At 43.5% G+C, this 18,539-nt stretch overlaps 2 protein-coding genes across 3 annotated transcripts; both read right to left on the bottom strand.

Moving 5' to 3' along the window:
* Positions 1-1,282: 1,282 nt before the first annotated feature.
* aftpha (aftiphilin a) lies at positions 1,283-12,774 on the bottom strand. Of its 2 annotated transcripts, none has more exons than XM_079159478.1 (9): positions 12,641-12,774; positions 8,709-10,445; positions 7,080-7,246; positions 6,307-6,436; positions 6,033-6,089; positions 5,366-5,488; positions 5,214-5,277; positions 3,102-3,225; positions 1,283-2,897 (listed from the first exon to the last, which is right to left on the bottom strand). In XM_079159478.1, exons 2-9 carry the CDS (start codon positions 10,407-10,409, stop codon positions 2,756-2,758), a joined length of 2,508 nt encoding a protein of 835 aa, XP_079015604.1. In that variant the 5' UTR covers positions 10,410-10,445; positions 12,641-12,774; the 3' UTR covers positions 1,283-2,755. The 2 variants fall into 2 exon arrangements, with proteins under 2 accessions (XP_079015604.1, XP_079015605.1); XM_079159479.1 differs by having other exon boundaries at positions 5,214-5,274.
* A 736-nt stretch (positions 12,775-13,510) lies between these two features.
* On the bottom strand, positions 13,511-18,399 carry LOC306696011 (galectin-related protein-like). Its single transcript, XM_079159487.1, has 5 exons — positions 18,269-18,399; positions 16,318-16,395; positions 15,914-16,002; positions 15,228-15,408; positions 13,511-14,352 (listed from the first exon to the last, which is right to left on the bottom strand). Exons 1-5 carry the CDS (start codon positions 18,305-18,307, stop codon positions 14,209-14,211), a joined length of 531 nt encoding a protein of 176 aa, XP_079015613.1. The 5' UTR covers positions 18,308-18,399; the 3' UTR covers positions 13,511-14,208.
* Between the last annotated feature and the right edge of the window lie 140 nt (positions 18,400-18,539).

The following is an 18,539-nucleotide window of genomic DNA, read 5'->3' as shown; positions in this document are numbered from 1 at the left end:
CCAGATGTCTTTTTAAAAGTCCACCTCTGTGTCTCCACCTGCTGGACAGATGATGTAACCGCAGTAAGAACCGAGTCCAGCGTACAGACCAAACATGCGTAATAATAACGTACACAGCGTGGTTGTCTTCATGCATTATATTGTGTTTATTACACACGTATCTCTATAAAACACCGGTTCTGCCGTTGGGACAAGTGTTCATACAGTTTTCTACTAATTTAACTTCACAAATGTCTTTTAAGATTTAATGTTTGTTCGTTTTCTGAGATCTTCCTGCAGCTGTTCCACCAACATTTACAATTTATTTAAAGTATTTTTATACAGACGTGAGGCTGAAGGCCTGCTGTGACTCGTGATGAAGTAAAGACGTATCGGGACACGGTGACATCATCGTTTAACATAAATACAAACAGATAAGAGACAGAGAGAGGTGTGTCTGTTTTTACTCTTTTTACAAATCAACAGAAAGTCAGTCAGTGATTGTCATAACAAACCTAAATCCATGTTTTATTTTTAGAAACTTTCTCCACTTTCTGCTGTTTTGTTTGTTTCCGTCTGGAGAATGAACGATACTCAGTTTAATGTTCAACATTAAACTGAATGTTTCTCGTGTGGCTGCAGCTTTATTTACTGGACATCAACAGAAGAGGAAGTGACTCTGTGCCTTCTGCTACATGACTCTGTTCTGAAAATCATATCTGAATGTTTGAAATGAGGATTGAGCTCTGGGGGGGGGGGGGGGGGGGGCACTTTATCATTTTATTTTCTACATTAAATGGGAATTCTCTCATCTTTGTCTTCTTGTCTTTGATTTATTTTCTTCTGGTTCGTTTCTTACAGACGTCAAGAAGATTATTAAGTTAATTATCTCGTTTCTGATTCTTACTTTCAAAACTTTTTAAAGGAAGTTTTATATTAAAATGTTTTATAAAACAAAAAGATACGATTTAAAATGTACCATTCACCACCTCGACTTTAGTACAGTTACATTTAAAATATGAATTCATTATGTTAACTCATATTTGTTTAAAGGCAGAATACAGAAGTAGAAACAGTAAACGACAATAAAAAAAAATCTTATTGTTTTTCAACTTTGAGTTTTAATGCTTATTTTACATTTACTTGTTTTTAATAACTAATCCAGTAAAACTGTAGCAACGTAAAATCGTTACACTCCGGCCTTTATTTAAAACTAAAACTTTATGAAGTGTTTGTGTTTGTTTAAAGTCTTGATTCGTCGTCTCATGTCTGAGTGAACTGAACACAAAGAAACAGAAACGAGCAGAGAAGATATCTATTTTAATTTCTTGTGTACACTAAAAGTAAATTTACACACGTATAGTCTCAAAAGAACCCGGGCATGCACGATAACCTTTTGACAGGCTCTTCAAGTGATTCAGTTTTTTTCCATAGGAATTTTCCCGTACATTTTACAGTCCATAGTTTAACTGTACACAGTCTAAAGCCACAGTGAACTATGATTACATCCATTTCATCTTTACAATGTGCAAAATCCTCCTGGGAGACGGGCCGACAGTAGTATGAGCAAAAAAAAAAAAAAACAACAAAAGAAAAAATATTGCAAAACATGAGCAAATAAGAGTCGCAACGACACAAAGCACTTCATATCAGGACAGCGTACGCACACCCGGCACATGGAAGCAGAACTTGGTCCCTTGATTCCCTTCTGATGCGAGTCGACCTTCACTGCAGAGAAACTTAAGTTTCAGTGGTTTTAACCAAAAAAAACAAAAACAAAAAGTCCTGTTTTCACCCCTCAAGACAAAAAGAACAGAGAGAGGGAGGGAGAGAGAGAGAGAGAGAGAGAGGAAGGACACAAAGGAGGAAAGAATCGTGTTTATCCAGCGGCCACAACAGCTGGAGCACGAGGACACAATAGATCAACGTGGAATTGAAATAAAAAGCTCCGAATGACAACAGAGGACGTGTCAACTCACCGGCGTTCGGTCGGAGGAAGTTTCCCCCAAACTAAAGAATAAAAACATCCTGCGTCCTAGAGACAGCAGAGTGAGGAGGCGGGGCATAACTTATGTTAAAAACAGAAGAAGAAGAAGAAAAAGAAGCGGACACTGCGGGTTAAAGAAAAGTTAAAAATCTAAAAACTAAGGCCTTCAAACACGACGAGGGGACAGAAACATTCAGCTGGATTTTGCAGGCAGTGTGGTTTCAAGTCGATAAATATATATTTATATATAGAGAGATCTTATAGATGTATATAAATGTATTCATTACATATATTCCACTTCATTTTGATTCAGAGAGCTTCAGCCAGAGTTTCCTTCACAGACACGAACACACTCCCACCACAGAGAACCGCTCACAATTAAAAACAACCAAACAAAAAGGAATATAAACATTTAATCCCTGATTATATACACGATGATTCTTCTACACGTCTACACCTTCCGCTATAAATTATCAACTCTATAAATTAATCTGTTAATGTGCAGGTCGTCCTTCACGTCAGAGCTCCTGTGATCATAAATGCTTCGCTTTATTTAAAAAATAATGATAATAATAATAATAATAATGAATAGGTTGAAAAACAAAGGCGCAAATTAAAAAAATAAAATTAAAAAAAGTATGAAAGGGAACTACGCTGCTGCAAGAGAAGAAGAAAGAACGAAGGTGAGGACAACTTGTTAAGATGGGCCCAGTCGGCGGGGGAGGGGCCAGTGGGCAGAGTGGGCGTGGTTTAGGGGAGGGAGGGGATGATGTCAGTGGAGGGGGGGGGTCAGTCCGGCGTGGCCTGGCAGCCGAGCGGCGTCAGCATGGCGGGAAACATCAGCACCTTGGCCTGCATGAAGGACAGATCAGGCAGACCGGCGATCACTTTGGCCGCCTCGTCGCTCAGATTCTCCTCTTTCCTCGGCTTCCTGTCAAAATCACAACACACACATCGTCACAACACAACACACGCCGTTATAACACAACACACACACACAAACCGTCACAACACACACACACACACACACACACACACACACACAACACACACACCGTCACAACACACAAACCACCACCACTGATCCTCTTCTGCACAAACGTCACATGACCCCCTTCACTCTTTGACCTCTGACCTGGTGGACGTGCTGGTCTTCTCCATGGTGGACATCAGGCGGGCGAAGGCGTCGGCCACGCGGCTGCCGGAGCTGCCGGAGTCCAGCTTGGCTGTCGTCAGCTCGTAAAGCTCCGGGTCCACTCCTGAAACGAGAGAGAGAAGGAGAGAGAGACACACACACACACACACACACACACACACACAGAGAGAGAGAGTGAGTGGAGTCACAGAGGAGAGACGACCAAAACAACAAAATTCAAACTGTTTCAGAGCAGCTGTCCGTCAGACGGACACCAGGCAGAGCCACCGGCCTTCAGCTGCTGTTTTTATATATTTATTTAAATGTATTATAGTGAAAGTTTTTGGTTAAAATGTAAAAAAATGCATCAGACAGTGAGCAGGTTTTTAAATAGACGGTGCGTCTAAAAACGTGTCGTCCAATAACTCCATCATTCGGTTGAATCGCACGTTTGAAGAGCCACAAATTAAAATATAGCTTTTAATTTAAGCTCATCATCGGCAGACAGAAGTGCAGCGAGAGAGAGGCTCACAGCGATAGTGTCATAGTGCTATCTATATATATATATATATATATATATATATACACACATACACATACACACACACACATTTACTTCATAGTGGGGAGCTATAGTTGTGTATTGCCACTTTACTTTGATTTATAACATAATGTCTTAAGAAGCTATAAAATATTTATCTAAGTTTAGTCGGATTACAGCTGTCACTGGTTAACGGTTACGTTCATGACATCATTCTGGTTAAACTCACAATATTGAATATAAACATATATTATTATTATTATTATAATACCCACAATATAACTGATTTTCACTTTTAATCATTAAACATATAAAAAGGAGCCTGCAGGTGGAGCAAGTTGACACTTTGCTTCCCACTCGGAGTAAAACTAAAACAATGTTTGTTTCTTTTGTGTTTACTGAATGTTTTACTCAAATATTCAGACTTTTAAAGCATATTTTATTTGGTTATTTGTTTTGCACCAATAGTTTTGTAATGTTATATTGTCATCTCTCTGCCTTGTTTCTAGTGTTCCTACCATGTAAAGTGTCTTTAAAGCGCTTTACAAGTAAAATGTACTTTCATATTTTTGTAAATTTTAGATTTTGCAGTATTTGCAGTACTTGTTCTTCTTCTTCTCTGACTATGTTTACTGTAATCCACCAAAGCGCTGAGGCAGATTCTTTACATGTAGAAACCTGCTCGTCAATAAAACCAGATTCAAATTCCAAAGTCAGGATTCTGACTCCAGCGGCTGCACACGCTCACGATCCAGCAGTCGTGAGAGTGTGATTCCTCCCACAGAGAGGGGAGGGAGGGGGGGAGAGAGAGAGAGAGGTGGGAGGTCCACCTAAAGACAGGAGCAGCTGCTGACCTGGGATGGAGGGCGAGCTGGTGGAGCCTGAGTCCTCCACCGGACCAAAGAAATCCAGGTTTAACAGAGACGAGCCTCCGCTCGCTGCACAGCAGAGGTTAAAAACACAGACAGACAAAGAGAGAGAGAAGAAGAAACCAGAACACATGCAGCAGCGTCAGTGATCAGAGAGCAGCGGCGGCTAAACGTTAGACTGGTTTGACCACAAGTCTTCATGCACAGCGGCCATGTTGTTTTCATTGCCGGGGTTTAAAGGAAAGATCCACAAAGTGATTCATGAGTGTGTTGACCTGATGAGACGGTTTCCTGGTGTTTAGACGGCAAAGTTATTTTACTGCTGCTGCTTCTGTTTAGACGTTTAACATTTCAGGACTTTGGATCATTCTGTTGAATGTATGTCGGTTGTTTTGGAGCGTTTTTGCTAATTTAATGGTCTGCTTTGGAAGAACGAGTAGTTTGCCTGTCAGGCTGAAGAGATAAAACTACACTCCATTTACCTCTTAGAGTAAAAATAAAGAGTTTTGTGCAGCAGGATTTAGATTTTCGGTCTCATCTCGTGACCCTTTGTGGGGGTCCGGCCACTGCTGCTTATTGTGGATTTTTCCTTTAATGAAGAACGCTGGACTGAAGCGTCTACAGACTTTAAGGAAACAGTACGAGAGGTTAGGAAAGTGTGAGAAGAATAAGATGGTGGGGGGGGGGGGGGGGGTCTCCTACCGTCCAGAGGGTTGGTAAGGCCACTGCTGCTCCAGTCGAACTGGACGGGTGGGAGCGCCTCCTGCTGGAGGGGACGAGATCAGACAGTCAGTTTATACATCACACTGATCCGTAGAGCCCCGCTGTCGTCTGCTGAAGGGGGGGGGGCTCACCTGGACCGTGTCTGAGGGACAGGAGCTGGTCTCTGGAGCCATCGGAGGCGCCTGGGCTATAGAGGCGATCATCTCTGCTGCAGAGACGGGCTTCACAGGCTCTTTGGTTGGTTCCAGCATCCCCTGAAAATAACAAACACAAAATGCTCGTTCACATGTGCGGTGAGTTAAGAGTTAAGATGCAGAGGTTTTGGTTTTTACACATTCGTCACAGAAATCTCACAGATGTTTCACGTCTCATGACTCCTCTGCTTTAGGGAGGAACAAGCTGTATGCAGACGTCAGATCACAGCATGACAGGTGAAATGAGAGAATTTAAATCTGCATTTCATTTAAAGACCCAGAACACTCTGGAGAGACTCTACGTCTCATCTGGACGGGGCTCAGCTAAGCAGGCGGAAAACGGATGAGTTTAATTTAAATAATACGGGCTGCAACCAGCGACTACTTTCATTACCAAGAATTAGCTCAATGAATTTCAAAACGTTAAAGAATTTCACTGGTGGCGACGTTAGATTGCTGCTTTTGTGCGCCCGAAACCAGAAGATATTCAGCTTAAAAGAGACATTTAAAACAGAAGAAGTAGAGAAATGACTGAAACTCGATCATCTTGTTTGAGGAGCCTCTCTGCTCGTGGAAACACGTGAACACGTGGAGGACGACTCACCAGGCTGGCGGCGTACATCGGCACGATGACCGGCTGCTTCTTCTGTCCCGTGAACAGCTGCACACAATGAAGCAGCAGGTTAGAAATAAAGAAATAAAACCGCTAGTTTAGTCAGATGGCTGCCAGCGGAGGTCATTAAAGGGTCTTAGATGACTTGAAGCGTCATTAAATCACAGCTAAAAACACGCAGATCAGAAGGTTTTCTGTGCATTTCACATTCAAAAAGGCTCAGAACTGTTCTTACGTCTCGGCCTGTTTGATACAAATCACTTACAATGTTCCGGGTGTCGATGCCGAGGCAGCAGAGCAGCGCTTTGTTGCAGTAGGAGCCCCCCCACTGGTATCGGAGGCCGAGCGCCTCGTGGATGTCCTGAAGCTGAATCCACACGCCGCCACGCGCCGACCTGAGAGACGCAGCGGAGACAAAGACGGGCTTCTTAAAAGACGAGTCCAAGAGACGACACACTCATGCAGCGGGCAACAAAAACCAGAGTGAAAACTATTCATGCAAAAGATGTAGAAACTCATTTTTAATCCTCTTCTCTGCACGTGTTCTTTTTAAATAAGTGAAGTCAGTTTGTGTATTCTTAAAGCCCCGTACGACAAATCTGCTTCAAGAGGCGTGACAACCGCACGGCACACGACTCCATTCAGACCACACACTGTGTACAAGAAGAGGACGTAGTCATTGTCGCCATATTGTTGTGTTTTTTGCAACCAATGAACAGAAGTGACCATATTTGGACTGCGGAGGAGTGACGTAGAGACGCCGTATACGTCTCTGGTGTCAATCACAGTAAGCCCCGCCCTAAAGCATCCCCTGCTTTATGGTCTGTTTGACTCTAAATGGACCATCATTTACTAAATGAACATCATGCTGTATTGAAGAAGACTTGAAACTAGAGATTGAGACCATAAACTCATGTTTACAATGTTTACTGAGGGAATAAATCTAGAGAGATGTTACATTGTAATAGAAATATGAAGCAGAAAAGATGCTCAACACTTGTTGCTTGTTTCAGTTCTCACGTTTAGACACAAACTCACCTGTTGCACGGCGGCGACGTCTCCTCCTCGGCCCCCGGCTGAGGTCGGTCCTCCGGGGGTCCCAGCAGGACCCTCAGGGACGCCACCTGGTCCTCCACAGAGGGGGCGGCGGCGGTCTGAGGGAAGCTGCCCTGAAACAGCTTCTCCAGACGGCTCGACAGCGACGCCTGCAGAGAACAGCAGCCGTTTACTCACATCCTACACAACTACGCTCACAATCTGGGTTGTTTTTTCCGAAGTTGCATCTTTTTGTCCCAAATCTTAAAAGCAACATCTGTCCACCTGGTTGAAAGTCTGAAGCGAAACTCTGAATATAAACTTTGTGTCGGTAATATAAACGTGTGGAGGCTTTACGTTCTCCTCATTTACTCGATTTTTGTAAATGCTGTACCTTCTCACCTCGTGGTGGTGTGAGGCAAAACTAAACATTTAAAATGTTTTTATATTTATCAGAGAGTTGACCTCAGAACACTTGCAACATATTTTCTTGCTACACAGGCCTATGCAACAGGAGGCGTCGGCTTCACTGTTGAAAACTGAATCAAACTGTATTAAACTCTGCACCGAGCTGCAGACTTGTGCGTTGATGTTTGAATACCTGAGCAGAGACCCTGCAGCAGTTTGTCTACGCTCTGAACGAACACACACACACACACACACACACACACACACACACACACACACACACACACACACACACACACACACACACACACACACACACACACACACACACACACACACACACACACACACACACACACACACACACACACACACACACACACACACCTTCAACCCGGCCGCCTCTGATCTCTCTCAAACACACACATCCTGTCACGTCAGTGCAGCGTTTTCCCTGTAGGCGGAGTTTATTCTTTGTTCCACTTCACCAAACCAGAAGTCCGCCGCTCCCTCATTAAAGGGCCGGTTAATGCTCATCAACAACAGGGGAAGTTGGTGGAAGAGCTGTGACTCAGCCGATTGTGAACAAACACAAGAAACTGATTTAAATGTGGTTTAAAACAAACAAACACTTCCTCTTCTGTGGTTTGCGGGAAGAAGAACTTTTTGTTCTACGCATGTCGGACGGTCAAAAGTAAAAAGTGTCATTTAGAAGAGCTGGTTGAAATGATGCCATGCAGTCATACCAGAGCTCTACGCTTCAGAAGCATCTGTATTGATATTTTAGGAAACATTACTATACCGTGACGTACGTCCAGCCCTAACCTGATTTACCGTCTTTTTATGATTCTGTTTTCTTAGAATCTTAAAGAGTGACCTCTTGCCTCTAGTGGCGTCACTCCATTAAGACGAGTTTGCGGTTATTTTTCGAGGTTCTCACGTATTCGTCTCTGAGATTTCTGCCGAATACAATGAAGGTGAAAGAAATGTCGTTGACACTTCGTTGTGATCGGTGTTCCAATGAAAACCACGCCGAGCACAAGAAACTACATTTGATTCACCTCCATTGTATTTGGCTGGCAGACGGATCCCTTTGTTTTGTCATTTATTAACTCCACCGCGGTTCTGTGAAGCCACACATAGATAAATCTCTAGTGAGATCTCGATGTGGGTTCATGGATGAACAACTCCCCGTCTGACCACTTTCTTTCCCTCAGTTCTTACCGACTGTCTGTCTGTGCTGCTGGTTTCCTCGCTGACTGCGGGAAGTTCACTCTCATGCCACTCATCCTCCTGCTGCTGCTGCTGCTCCTCCTCCTCTTCCTCTCTGCTCTCTGCAGGAGGAGCGATGCTCTGGTCCGTGCTGAACGCCGCCCAGGACTCCTCCTCCTCTTCCTGCTCCACCTGCTGCTGCTCCCCGAAGGCGCTCCACCCTGCGTCCGCCTCACCGTCTGCGCCTTCAGCCGCCGAGTTGAAATTCCCGAAACTGTCGCTGACGGGGAAGTCTGCAAACGTGCCTCCATCCTCCCCCTCGTTTTCACTGGCGTGAAATTTGGGGGAGTTGAAGTCGCCAAAGTCGTCTTCGTCCTTGGCGTCTGAGGTTTCCTGTGCAGCCGCGGGGCTGTCCGACCTGCTCTGCTCCTGCTGGACATCCAGCTGGTCAAAGTCGGCAAAGCCCTGCCCGCCGAATGAGCCGGGGTCTCCGAAGTCCCCGAAGTCCTCGTCCTCGTCGTCCTCTGCCAGCTGGCTGTGGTCGGCCGGCGTGGCGGTCTCCTCCCCTTGGAGGGGCGGAGAGGGCACCGAGCCCGTGGTGCTCATGTCGCCGAACTCCTCCAGAGCGTCCGTGGACAGCGGCCGGCCCAGCGACGTCTCCGTCTCTGTTTCCGTCTCCGTCTCGTTACCGGAGCCCTTCCCGTCCGACCGTCCCGCCTCACAGTCTGCGGCTGCATCGGGCGAGAGGTCGTTTTCGCTGTAGCCCGCGGCGTCTTTGGAATCGTCCCCGTGGGCCGCGTCCACCCCGTTCAGACTGAGGGGTCTGTTAGTGCAAACGGCCTCTGAGGCCAAGTGCTCCTGTGCAAAGGCTACGTCCCTTTGTTGAGAGTCAGCATCCGTAAGAGAGCCCCGGTCCGTGTTGCACGAGCCGCCCGGGGCCTCGGCGTGAACAGATACGGAATCAGAGCCGGGTGCGTTTGGTCCAGTTCTGTGTGTGTCCCTGACATTGTCCTCTGAAGTCGTTCCCTGCTCTGAGTCATAGTGCTCCTCGAGGCAGGCGGCCTCCGCCAGCCGGCTGCCCCCCGTGGGATTGTCCGAGTCCTCGTTTGCCGCCGGGCTGAGGTGTCCCTCGGCATTGGAAAAAGCAGCAAAGTCTGCAAAATCGTCCTCGGGGCTGCCGGCGGGGACGCCGCACGTGTCCTCAGTGGACGTTCCTTTTAAATGACAATGGACAGAATTCTGCGAGGAGGGGCTTCCCTGAACGTCAAAGGTTGCAAACCCGTTAGTTAGCACCTCCGTGCCTCCGCCGTTGCAGTCAGCGGGCTCGCTGGCGGCTGCGACGCTCCCCGAGTGACCCAGAGGGCCGGAGAGGACCTTTTTCCTCTCAGTTCTTTCTGAGGGACTGCTGCCCAGGTGGCCCCCCGGCACAACGCCGTTAGCCTTGGACAGATCGCTGTTCGGGCCGTGGGTGCCGTTAGAGGAGCCGTGGCTGAACCCCGTCACCCCTCTGCTGTTGAGGATCTCAGGCGGGGAGGTGGCGGTCAGAGCTTGGTTCTGGTTAAAAGTGGTCGGGGTGTCGAATTCGGTGAAGCTGACGCTGTTCGGGACGCCGGCGAAGGTGCCGAAGTCCCCGAACTCGTTGTCCTCTTCCTCTGCGCCGTCCTCCATCGGGGGCGGAGAGGACGAGTACATGCGGATCACATCTGGCTCCATGGTTCTCTGGCGGTCGACGAATCCTCCTGGCTACACCTAAAGACAGCGAGGAGAGACGTCGTCAGAAACAAACCCTCTGTCACAGCAGATATATTCATAAAAAACACATTTAGGACCCATTCCGGCTCCGTAAACACAAGAAGTAAACCAGGGCAGCACTTGTGGCGCTCCGGGGTCAATTTGCCCGATGAGTGGTTGGAGCCGAAGCAGGAATTGAATTACTGAACCACTAAAGAGGACCGACTGGAGTCAAATTGACAGTAATAAAGTGGTAATAACAAACCAGCGCTGAGGTGTTTACAACTGAGACAAAACAAACGGTGAGATAGCGACAACATAAACTATGACGGCACTTCAGTCAGCGTCTTCTGACCCAACAAGTTGTAGTTATAAACACTCTTAAGTTCACGTGAATAAATGACCTGACCTACTAGTTTCCCTCTACTGAACTCTGAATCCTGATCCAAGCCAGAAACAGATGTTATCAGCATTTCTTTGGACAAAACTTTTGTGAATATGTCCTTGTAAACTTTCTCCCTCTCTAAAGTTCCTGGATGTCCTCCAGACGTCTTATCTCGGTGTTTGCAGTGGTTTTACATCTGATAAGTGCGCATTTCATTAGAATCACAAAGACAAAGATAAGCAGAATCTTTGTCTTTTGGAGACGTGTCAAGAATCCCCAAGAACTTTTCTAGCCGTTCGAAACAACTGTAGAAGTTTTACTTGCAAGTATTTGTTTAAGCAGCAATATAAAAAGAGTCTGTGAGGATGAATGGCATGTCTTCCTAAAACAAGGTACGGTTTGTTAAATGCTCTCCAACGTTTTCTTTTTCATTTTAACTTGAGATAAAAAAAAAAAGCAGTTGAATTCTGTGACTTGTCAGCAATCACCAAAGCACAATCTGATTGACTTTGTTGTGTCTTTCGGGGACGTACCGAAGAAGTCATTAGGAAGTTACTATCCTGTGTACAAATTGTATGATTTCATAAGAGACACCGACTGGAGTTTCTCACATCTTTGACTTCAAACTGAAAAGAGGAAACTGGAAGCTGGAAGCTGGAATAGTGGGCGGCGACAGCACTGTGTATTTGCTCTGCTGGCCTTATCTCACTGAATACCTGCACGTTTACACCCAGCCGGCGCTGCTTAGACTACAGACATGCAAGTCCAGAAAGACGAGTTAACAAACAAAGTCATGTTCACTGAACGGTGATCTGTGCTTCCATCACTGAACCTCTCAGCAGACACAGTTTACGTCACTCCGACAGCTCGGGTACAAATAACAAATAACACATAAAGTGACTGTTTAGCTGTGGTTGAAAGTAACTAAGTACATTTACTCAAGTACAATTAGGAGTTACTTGGTATTTTACTTGAGTATTTCCATTTTCTGAAACTTTATAACCTTTAAACTCATATGTTTTAATAGGAGGTTAAGATAAGATGACGTAAGACTTCATTGGTGAATTCAAAGTAGTAAAGAAATAGCTCCACCTTTACGTTTTTAAGTTAATTTATTGGTGTGTTATCTATTAAGACGAGTTGTCACCTTTGATGACAATGTTAGCAGCTGTTTATTTAATAATCTACACACTCAATATCAGCCGGTTTAGGCTTTCATCTCGAGTTAGCCAAGTTTCACACATTTTTCCTCACTTGTCTGGCGTTTTTTAGTGGAGCTGGGAGGCTAACGAAGCTAATTCTGTAGGCATGTAGCTTAGCAGGCTAATGTCTAGTGCCATCGTTAGCACACTTATGTAGCTAGATCTAGAAACGACTAGACTATGATTCATATGACATGACGCTAATAGCTAGGTTAGCATTGACTAGAAGGCATCTAATTTAACTAAAAGGCCGAAACTCTTCGCTGAGATGTGGGGTGTAACGGAGGCTAGTTTAGCTTGGTTAGCATTTGTAGAAAAAGCCAAAAAAGCCACGCTAATTTATGAGCGATGTAACCAGTTAACGTCTGATTAGTGTATCGTCACTTTACCGGGTCGTTTATATAATCGCACACGATCATCGCAGGTTTATAAAGTATATAAAGCAACAGCATCACATACAAGTTAAGTGAGAAGTCCACCACCTCAGCTAACTACGCAGCTAGCTAACAAGCTAACTCCACAACGACAACAACAAGCATCTTCCTAGCTTTAGCGTTAGCCGATCCCACATCCTCCGTCTTGGGGTTTTTGGGCAGCAGGTGTCTTTAGATAGCAGGTGAGCTAACCGTGAGATGTTGTCCGCTGATGTCCATGACTCAGGTAGAGACAGCACCGTCCATACGTGGTCAGATTGAGCCGGTTGAAGAGCGCAGGACGGCGGAAAGTGAAGCAGAAAACTGAAGGTTGAGTCAGCCGGCTCAATATCTCCCAGCATGCACCGCTGTGACAGGTTGGCTCTCTGCTGGGCTCTTTGGGTTCTTCTGAACTTTCCATGTTTAACAGGTTTGTTCAGTAAGTACTGCACTTTATTTACTGTACTGTAAATGTTCATGTACATTACTTGAGTATTCCCATTTTATATTTATATTTCAGTTATTGTGGATGTTTTACTTATTTAATATTCTTTACTGTTTTATTACTTATTTTCTTATTTATAATTGTTTTGATCTTGTTTTTTACTATGTCTCGTTTGCACTATGCTGCTGTTATCCTGTAAATGTCCCCGCTGCAGGAGTAATAAAGGATTATCTTATCTTATCTTATCTTTTATGCAACTTTATACTTCTACGCCACTACAACTCAGAGTTTATATTGTTTATATTGTTCTCTTTACTCTACTACAGCTGTCTGACATCTTTAGTTACTTTCAGAGTACAGTTTTTCCTTCTCCTCTCTGTTTGATAATCAAAATAATCAATTCATATTTCAAGTTGCTGACATTATTCATTATTTTCCTCCTCCCAAATTAAAGGCATCTTTTGGGGCTTTTTACTTTTGACGTTGTACAGACTAAACTGTTATAATAACGAATAGAAAGCGTTAAATTGAATGACATTCTGAAAATAACTGTTGATTGCAGCACAAACAAAAGGATAATTTTCATTGGGATACAGACACACACACTGAATATAGAAATAATGATTTATTTCTCATGTACTTTTAATGTGGATGGCAGCAGGACATCACACCATGTGGTTTGAGGTAGTCATCACATCACTGTCCTTATCTTCAGGCTGTGTTTACTGATACAAAGTGTGATTTAAAAAAAAAAAAATATTACAAAATATAAAAACAATTCCACCCACGGCATCAGCGGCCTTCAGCTAATCCCAGTTTATGCTGTTAGATGATATTTACAGCTGCAGTAGTTGTGTCCTGTTGGCTGAACATCCATCGGCATTAAAATGTATTTAGAAAGGATAAAGATAAGGACAAGGATGTTTATTGTCATCGTAAAAAGATACAACGAAATTAAGTTGGCGCCTCATCAGTCAGTTCAGCAGCAACAAGGTAAAAAACTACCTTTCTGAAAATCTGTGCCTCGATCAACAACAAAACAATGAAGGCCATTACAATGTGCTGTGAACTTTTTGGGGGGATTTTGGCAAATGATTCAACATATTCACAAATGACAGTTCCCACACAGCTTCAACTTTCTTTAAGTAGATCATGAACACACATATTTGTCCCGAAAAATGAGACTAATTTATCTCCATATTGAACATTGAACATGTTCCAGAGTGAACACAGAGTGAACACAGAGTGAACACAGAGTGCGTCTAGACGCAGTGAGTCCTGGAGGTCGAGACTCAAAACAGTTTGAGATTGGACTGATGTGCAACAGTCCTTCACTTCAGGCCAGTTTAGTGACGGTGACGCCGCCTTTGATCCACAACGTGTCGATGTCGCCGAGCGACGTCAATCTGTGGTGGAAGTCAAACAGCTTCTGTCCGTCCACAAACACACGGAACCGACTTTGTTCACAGTGAATCTCAATCTGGGGAGGAGACACAAAGGAATGTTTGGTCATTTGACACCTAACATGAATCATCGGATATCTTCCACTCGTATGAATGTATGATTGAGATATTAATGTCTACTTTAATGTGTCAGGAGAACAACATGTTTATGTGATCTTCTTTTCTCTAAACACTGAAAACAGAGTTTAAAAAATAAAACTAAGCAGCGGTTTAAGGTCGCTACGAGGGACCCCAGTGGGCGCTCTTTTGAGGGGCCTTAGTGCACGCTAGTTACTAGGTATGAAGCGCTCGCACACACACACACACACACACACACACACACACACACACACACACACACACACACACACACACACACACACACGCACACACACGCACACACACGCACACGCACACACACACACACGCACACAATGTGTTGGCTTTTACGGTCAAATTAGTAACTTAGACTAATGTATTGGGGAAGTAAAGCGGTCAAGCTATCGGGATTAGCTACAGGATGTCGCGTCGTCACGTCACATGATCAAATAGAGACTTGACATTGGACAACATCAAGATACATTTCAATTATCATGGCATATATGACTGTATACGGCCAAAATATAACTTTTTTTAACACAAGTCTAGCGTATCAGTCTGATTCAAATGCAAGGGCCCATTTTCCTGCTCAACTCCTTGCTGGTGGCGCACTCTCTCTATGGGCCTCCCCATCCCACAGGCCCCAGTGCGATCACATCGTCTTTATTTACGCCCCTGATTGGATCCCTGGTGAAGGAACCAACAGTTGTACTTCTGGTTTTGCTCAATAAATGTGTAACAAGAGCCGACAGCTGCCGCCACATCTCAGTGAGGCTGAAGAGCGCCGCACAGACTGTGGATTTTGTCGGCGTACCTTGAACGGCTGGTCTCTGATGAAGGGGAAGAAAGGCACGGCCCGGTCGGCGTCCCCCCAGGATCCGGCCACACAGGCCCTGCGAAGGACTTGCCGGTCCCTGAATCGAACACAGAGCTCCAGAGCCACATCAGGCGGAGGCTCCGCGGATCCACGACCACATGTCAGGGCAATGTAGAACCTAAAATATGAATACCAGACGTGACTCTGACAACACTGTTTTGACTCTGTATTAAAGGGTTCAGATTATCCCCAAACGTAACACAATCAGTTCCAACTACTAGTGGTGGAAAAAATAGTGTTTTACTTCAGTAAAAGTAGGAATACCATGGAGTAAAAATACTTAAAGTACATAAGTATACACATTAAAATGTACTTAAAAGTACTCATTATGCAGAATGGCCCGTTAAATAATAATAATAATAATAATTATTATTTTTTGCAGGAAGAGATGCTTGTCCTACGATCGAAAATGTTTTACTAATCTGATGGAAACACAAACATACTGGCCTGTTTGAGAACCAGCATTACAACAGACACACTAAAGCCCATCAGGAGAGCAAGGCCCCGTTCATCAAAGCTCATCAAACGGGCTCTTGTAATAACATCTACACTAAGTAAACTTCAAAACATGATGATTCTGAAGCAAGTTCTGAAGCAACTTGTCAAGGAAAGTGGAAGTTTACCGGTCAGGACACGAGTCCACAACACCCACCACGACAACCTTCTTCCCCGGACGCATCCCCCCTGTGATGTGACCTCTGAAAGGAACCGCCTGCACACACACACACACACACACACACACATATATACACACACACAGACACACACGCACACACACATTTGCATGAAGACACATGGATGCAACAAAACTGTGATTAATTATTCTACATCTAATTGCACTGGAACAAAAACAGTTGAAAGAGTTGAAAACAAGAAGAAAACGTTAAATTTAAAAACTAAGTTTTAAAAGGAAATCATGAAAATAATTTACTATAAAATTTAAAATACTAATATATACTGTATGTTGAACTACAACCAGGTTCGGGGAAAACATCTTAGTTGAAATATTTTGAGACAAAATGTCTACCAGATTTCTCTCATCAGTTCTCTCCGGAGGACGAACACTCGGTTTATTCTCATCACGTCTCTGTGGAACGACCCATTTCTGAAAGGAAAAAAAAAAGATTTTGATTTCATTTGACCTGTCCTGCATTTCCAGAAGTCACTGAGGCTGTTCAGGTCAGCCAAATCATTCGTGGGCCATATACAGAAAGATATAAGGAGTTACAGGCCAAATAATAATAAATGCATAGTTGTCAACCAGTTACACTGCAAGAAAAGCTGTGTTTCTAAATATACAATATTGGTGTTTGTGCCAAGAGGTTAAGACCGATAACTTCACTCGATTTAGTTGATATTTGGACACATACAGTGCAATTCATTATGAATATAATAAGATAATAATAAGAAAGAATAAACATTATATTTAGTTTGAAGGGTTCTTCTCAACAAAATTTATCTCAAAATGTGTCACAAGGAGTAACCGGTTGAAGTTAAAAGATAATAATCAAATTAATATATATATATATATATTTTGAAGACAGAAGAGTCATGGAGGGCACAGCAGGCGTGCAGACGATGTCATGACGTCATGCCATCATGATGTCATGATGTCAGGATGTCATGATGACCTCACCAGCCAGGAGGACTGGTAACTCCACAATCTTCCTCACGTCATACAGATGTGCGCTGCGATTGCATCACATAGTAAATACCAGGGTCCAAAAATACTACATAGTAAAACTCCTGAATTAACAATGTTATTTAAGTAAAAGTACAGAAGTTCTTTTAAGTATCAAAAGTACAGTACTCATTGTGTGGAACAGCTTCTTTAGCTTTATATTCTGGAGAATATTATATTGTTCTGTTTTCATCACTAATAAATGTAAAAGCATGTAATTGTTGTAGCTTAATGTGGAGCCACTTTTACATATTATTTGTATACTACTGGGTAGATTTAGTATTAATATAAGCATAATATCATGTTTTTTATGTAACGAGTAACTAGTGTCAATCAAATAAAGTGCAGTTAAAAGTACAATATTTGCCTTTTGAGATGTAATAAAGTCGAAGTATAAAGAAGCATAAAATACTCAAGTGCGGTACAAGAATGTCAAAATATGTATCTTAATTTCGGTTTTTTTACTTACAATTTATTTTTATTAATTAGGAAACATCCCAATTACTTTTATTGAACATTCAAATCCTTTATTTGACTAGAAACTATTAATGTTTTTACATTAAAAGTTAAATTATCTAAAATATTTAGTACTTACTTATAACACGAAGTAAAATAAAATGATATAAACACAATTTTCACACTCGACTGAAGTCAAAGCAACAGGTCACAGCGTGACGTCACGCACCCGGTGACCGGCACGTGCTGCGTCAAGTCTGAATAAAAAAAAAAAAAAAAGAAGAATGAGTTCAGGTTTTACCTTCAGAATAAAAGCAGCTGATATGAACAGAGTGCTAAAGAGGTTCACGTATCATGTTAAGACTTTTAGGTCCTTTGTGTCAAAGTACTAGCACCTCAAAATAGTACTCTAGTACAGTACTTGAGTAAATGTACTTTCCACCACTGTCGTCTTCAATGTAACAGCCCTGGTTTTTCGTAGCTTGAAGTGTAAAACCAGGAGCAAGTAAACACTTTCCTACTGAACCCTATATGTTTATTTTAATTTTGTAAACTTTACCTCATATAGATATTTAAAATGCTGCGCCGTAGATGAGTGGTGCTTTTATTTTGTTACCGTTGACAGGAAGTTGCATTGTTTCTTTCTGGCCAGCTTCACAGCAGTCAGGTTATTTTAGAAAACTAGTTTAAAGTCACCTGAGAAACAATACTGAAATCAGAAAAGTTCATCTGACGCACCAATCAACCAATCAGACCACTTTCCTCTCTGCCGTTGTTGTTGTTGTTGTTGTTTTATATTCTCTCACCTGCTTCCTGTTTGCTCAGGTGTGTTCAGACTCACCTTCCTGCCCTGCGCGGTCACTCTGTGTGTTTCCGCCATGTTGATCTGAAGAAAGCAAACAGCGGAGAAGAATGAGCCGCAGGTCCAGCTGGTCCGACGTCTCCTGTCGACTGTGTCAACGCTGACGTAAAAGCTTCAACCTGCCTCATTACACACACACACACACACACACACACACACACACACACACACACACACACACACACACACACACACACACACACACACACACACACACACACACACACACACACACACACACACACACCCT

This window comes from Pholis gunnellus, assembly GCF_910591455.1.
Source record: "Pholis gunnellus genome assembly, chromosome: 5".
In the NCBI taxonomy this organism is placed as follows: domain Eukaryota; kingdom Metazoa; phylum Chordata; class Actinopteri; order Perciformes; family Pholidae; genus Pholis; species Pholis gunnellus.
Note: the sequence above shows the minus strand (reverse complement) of the source record. Positions and strands in the feature narration are given on the sequence as shown.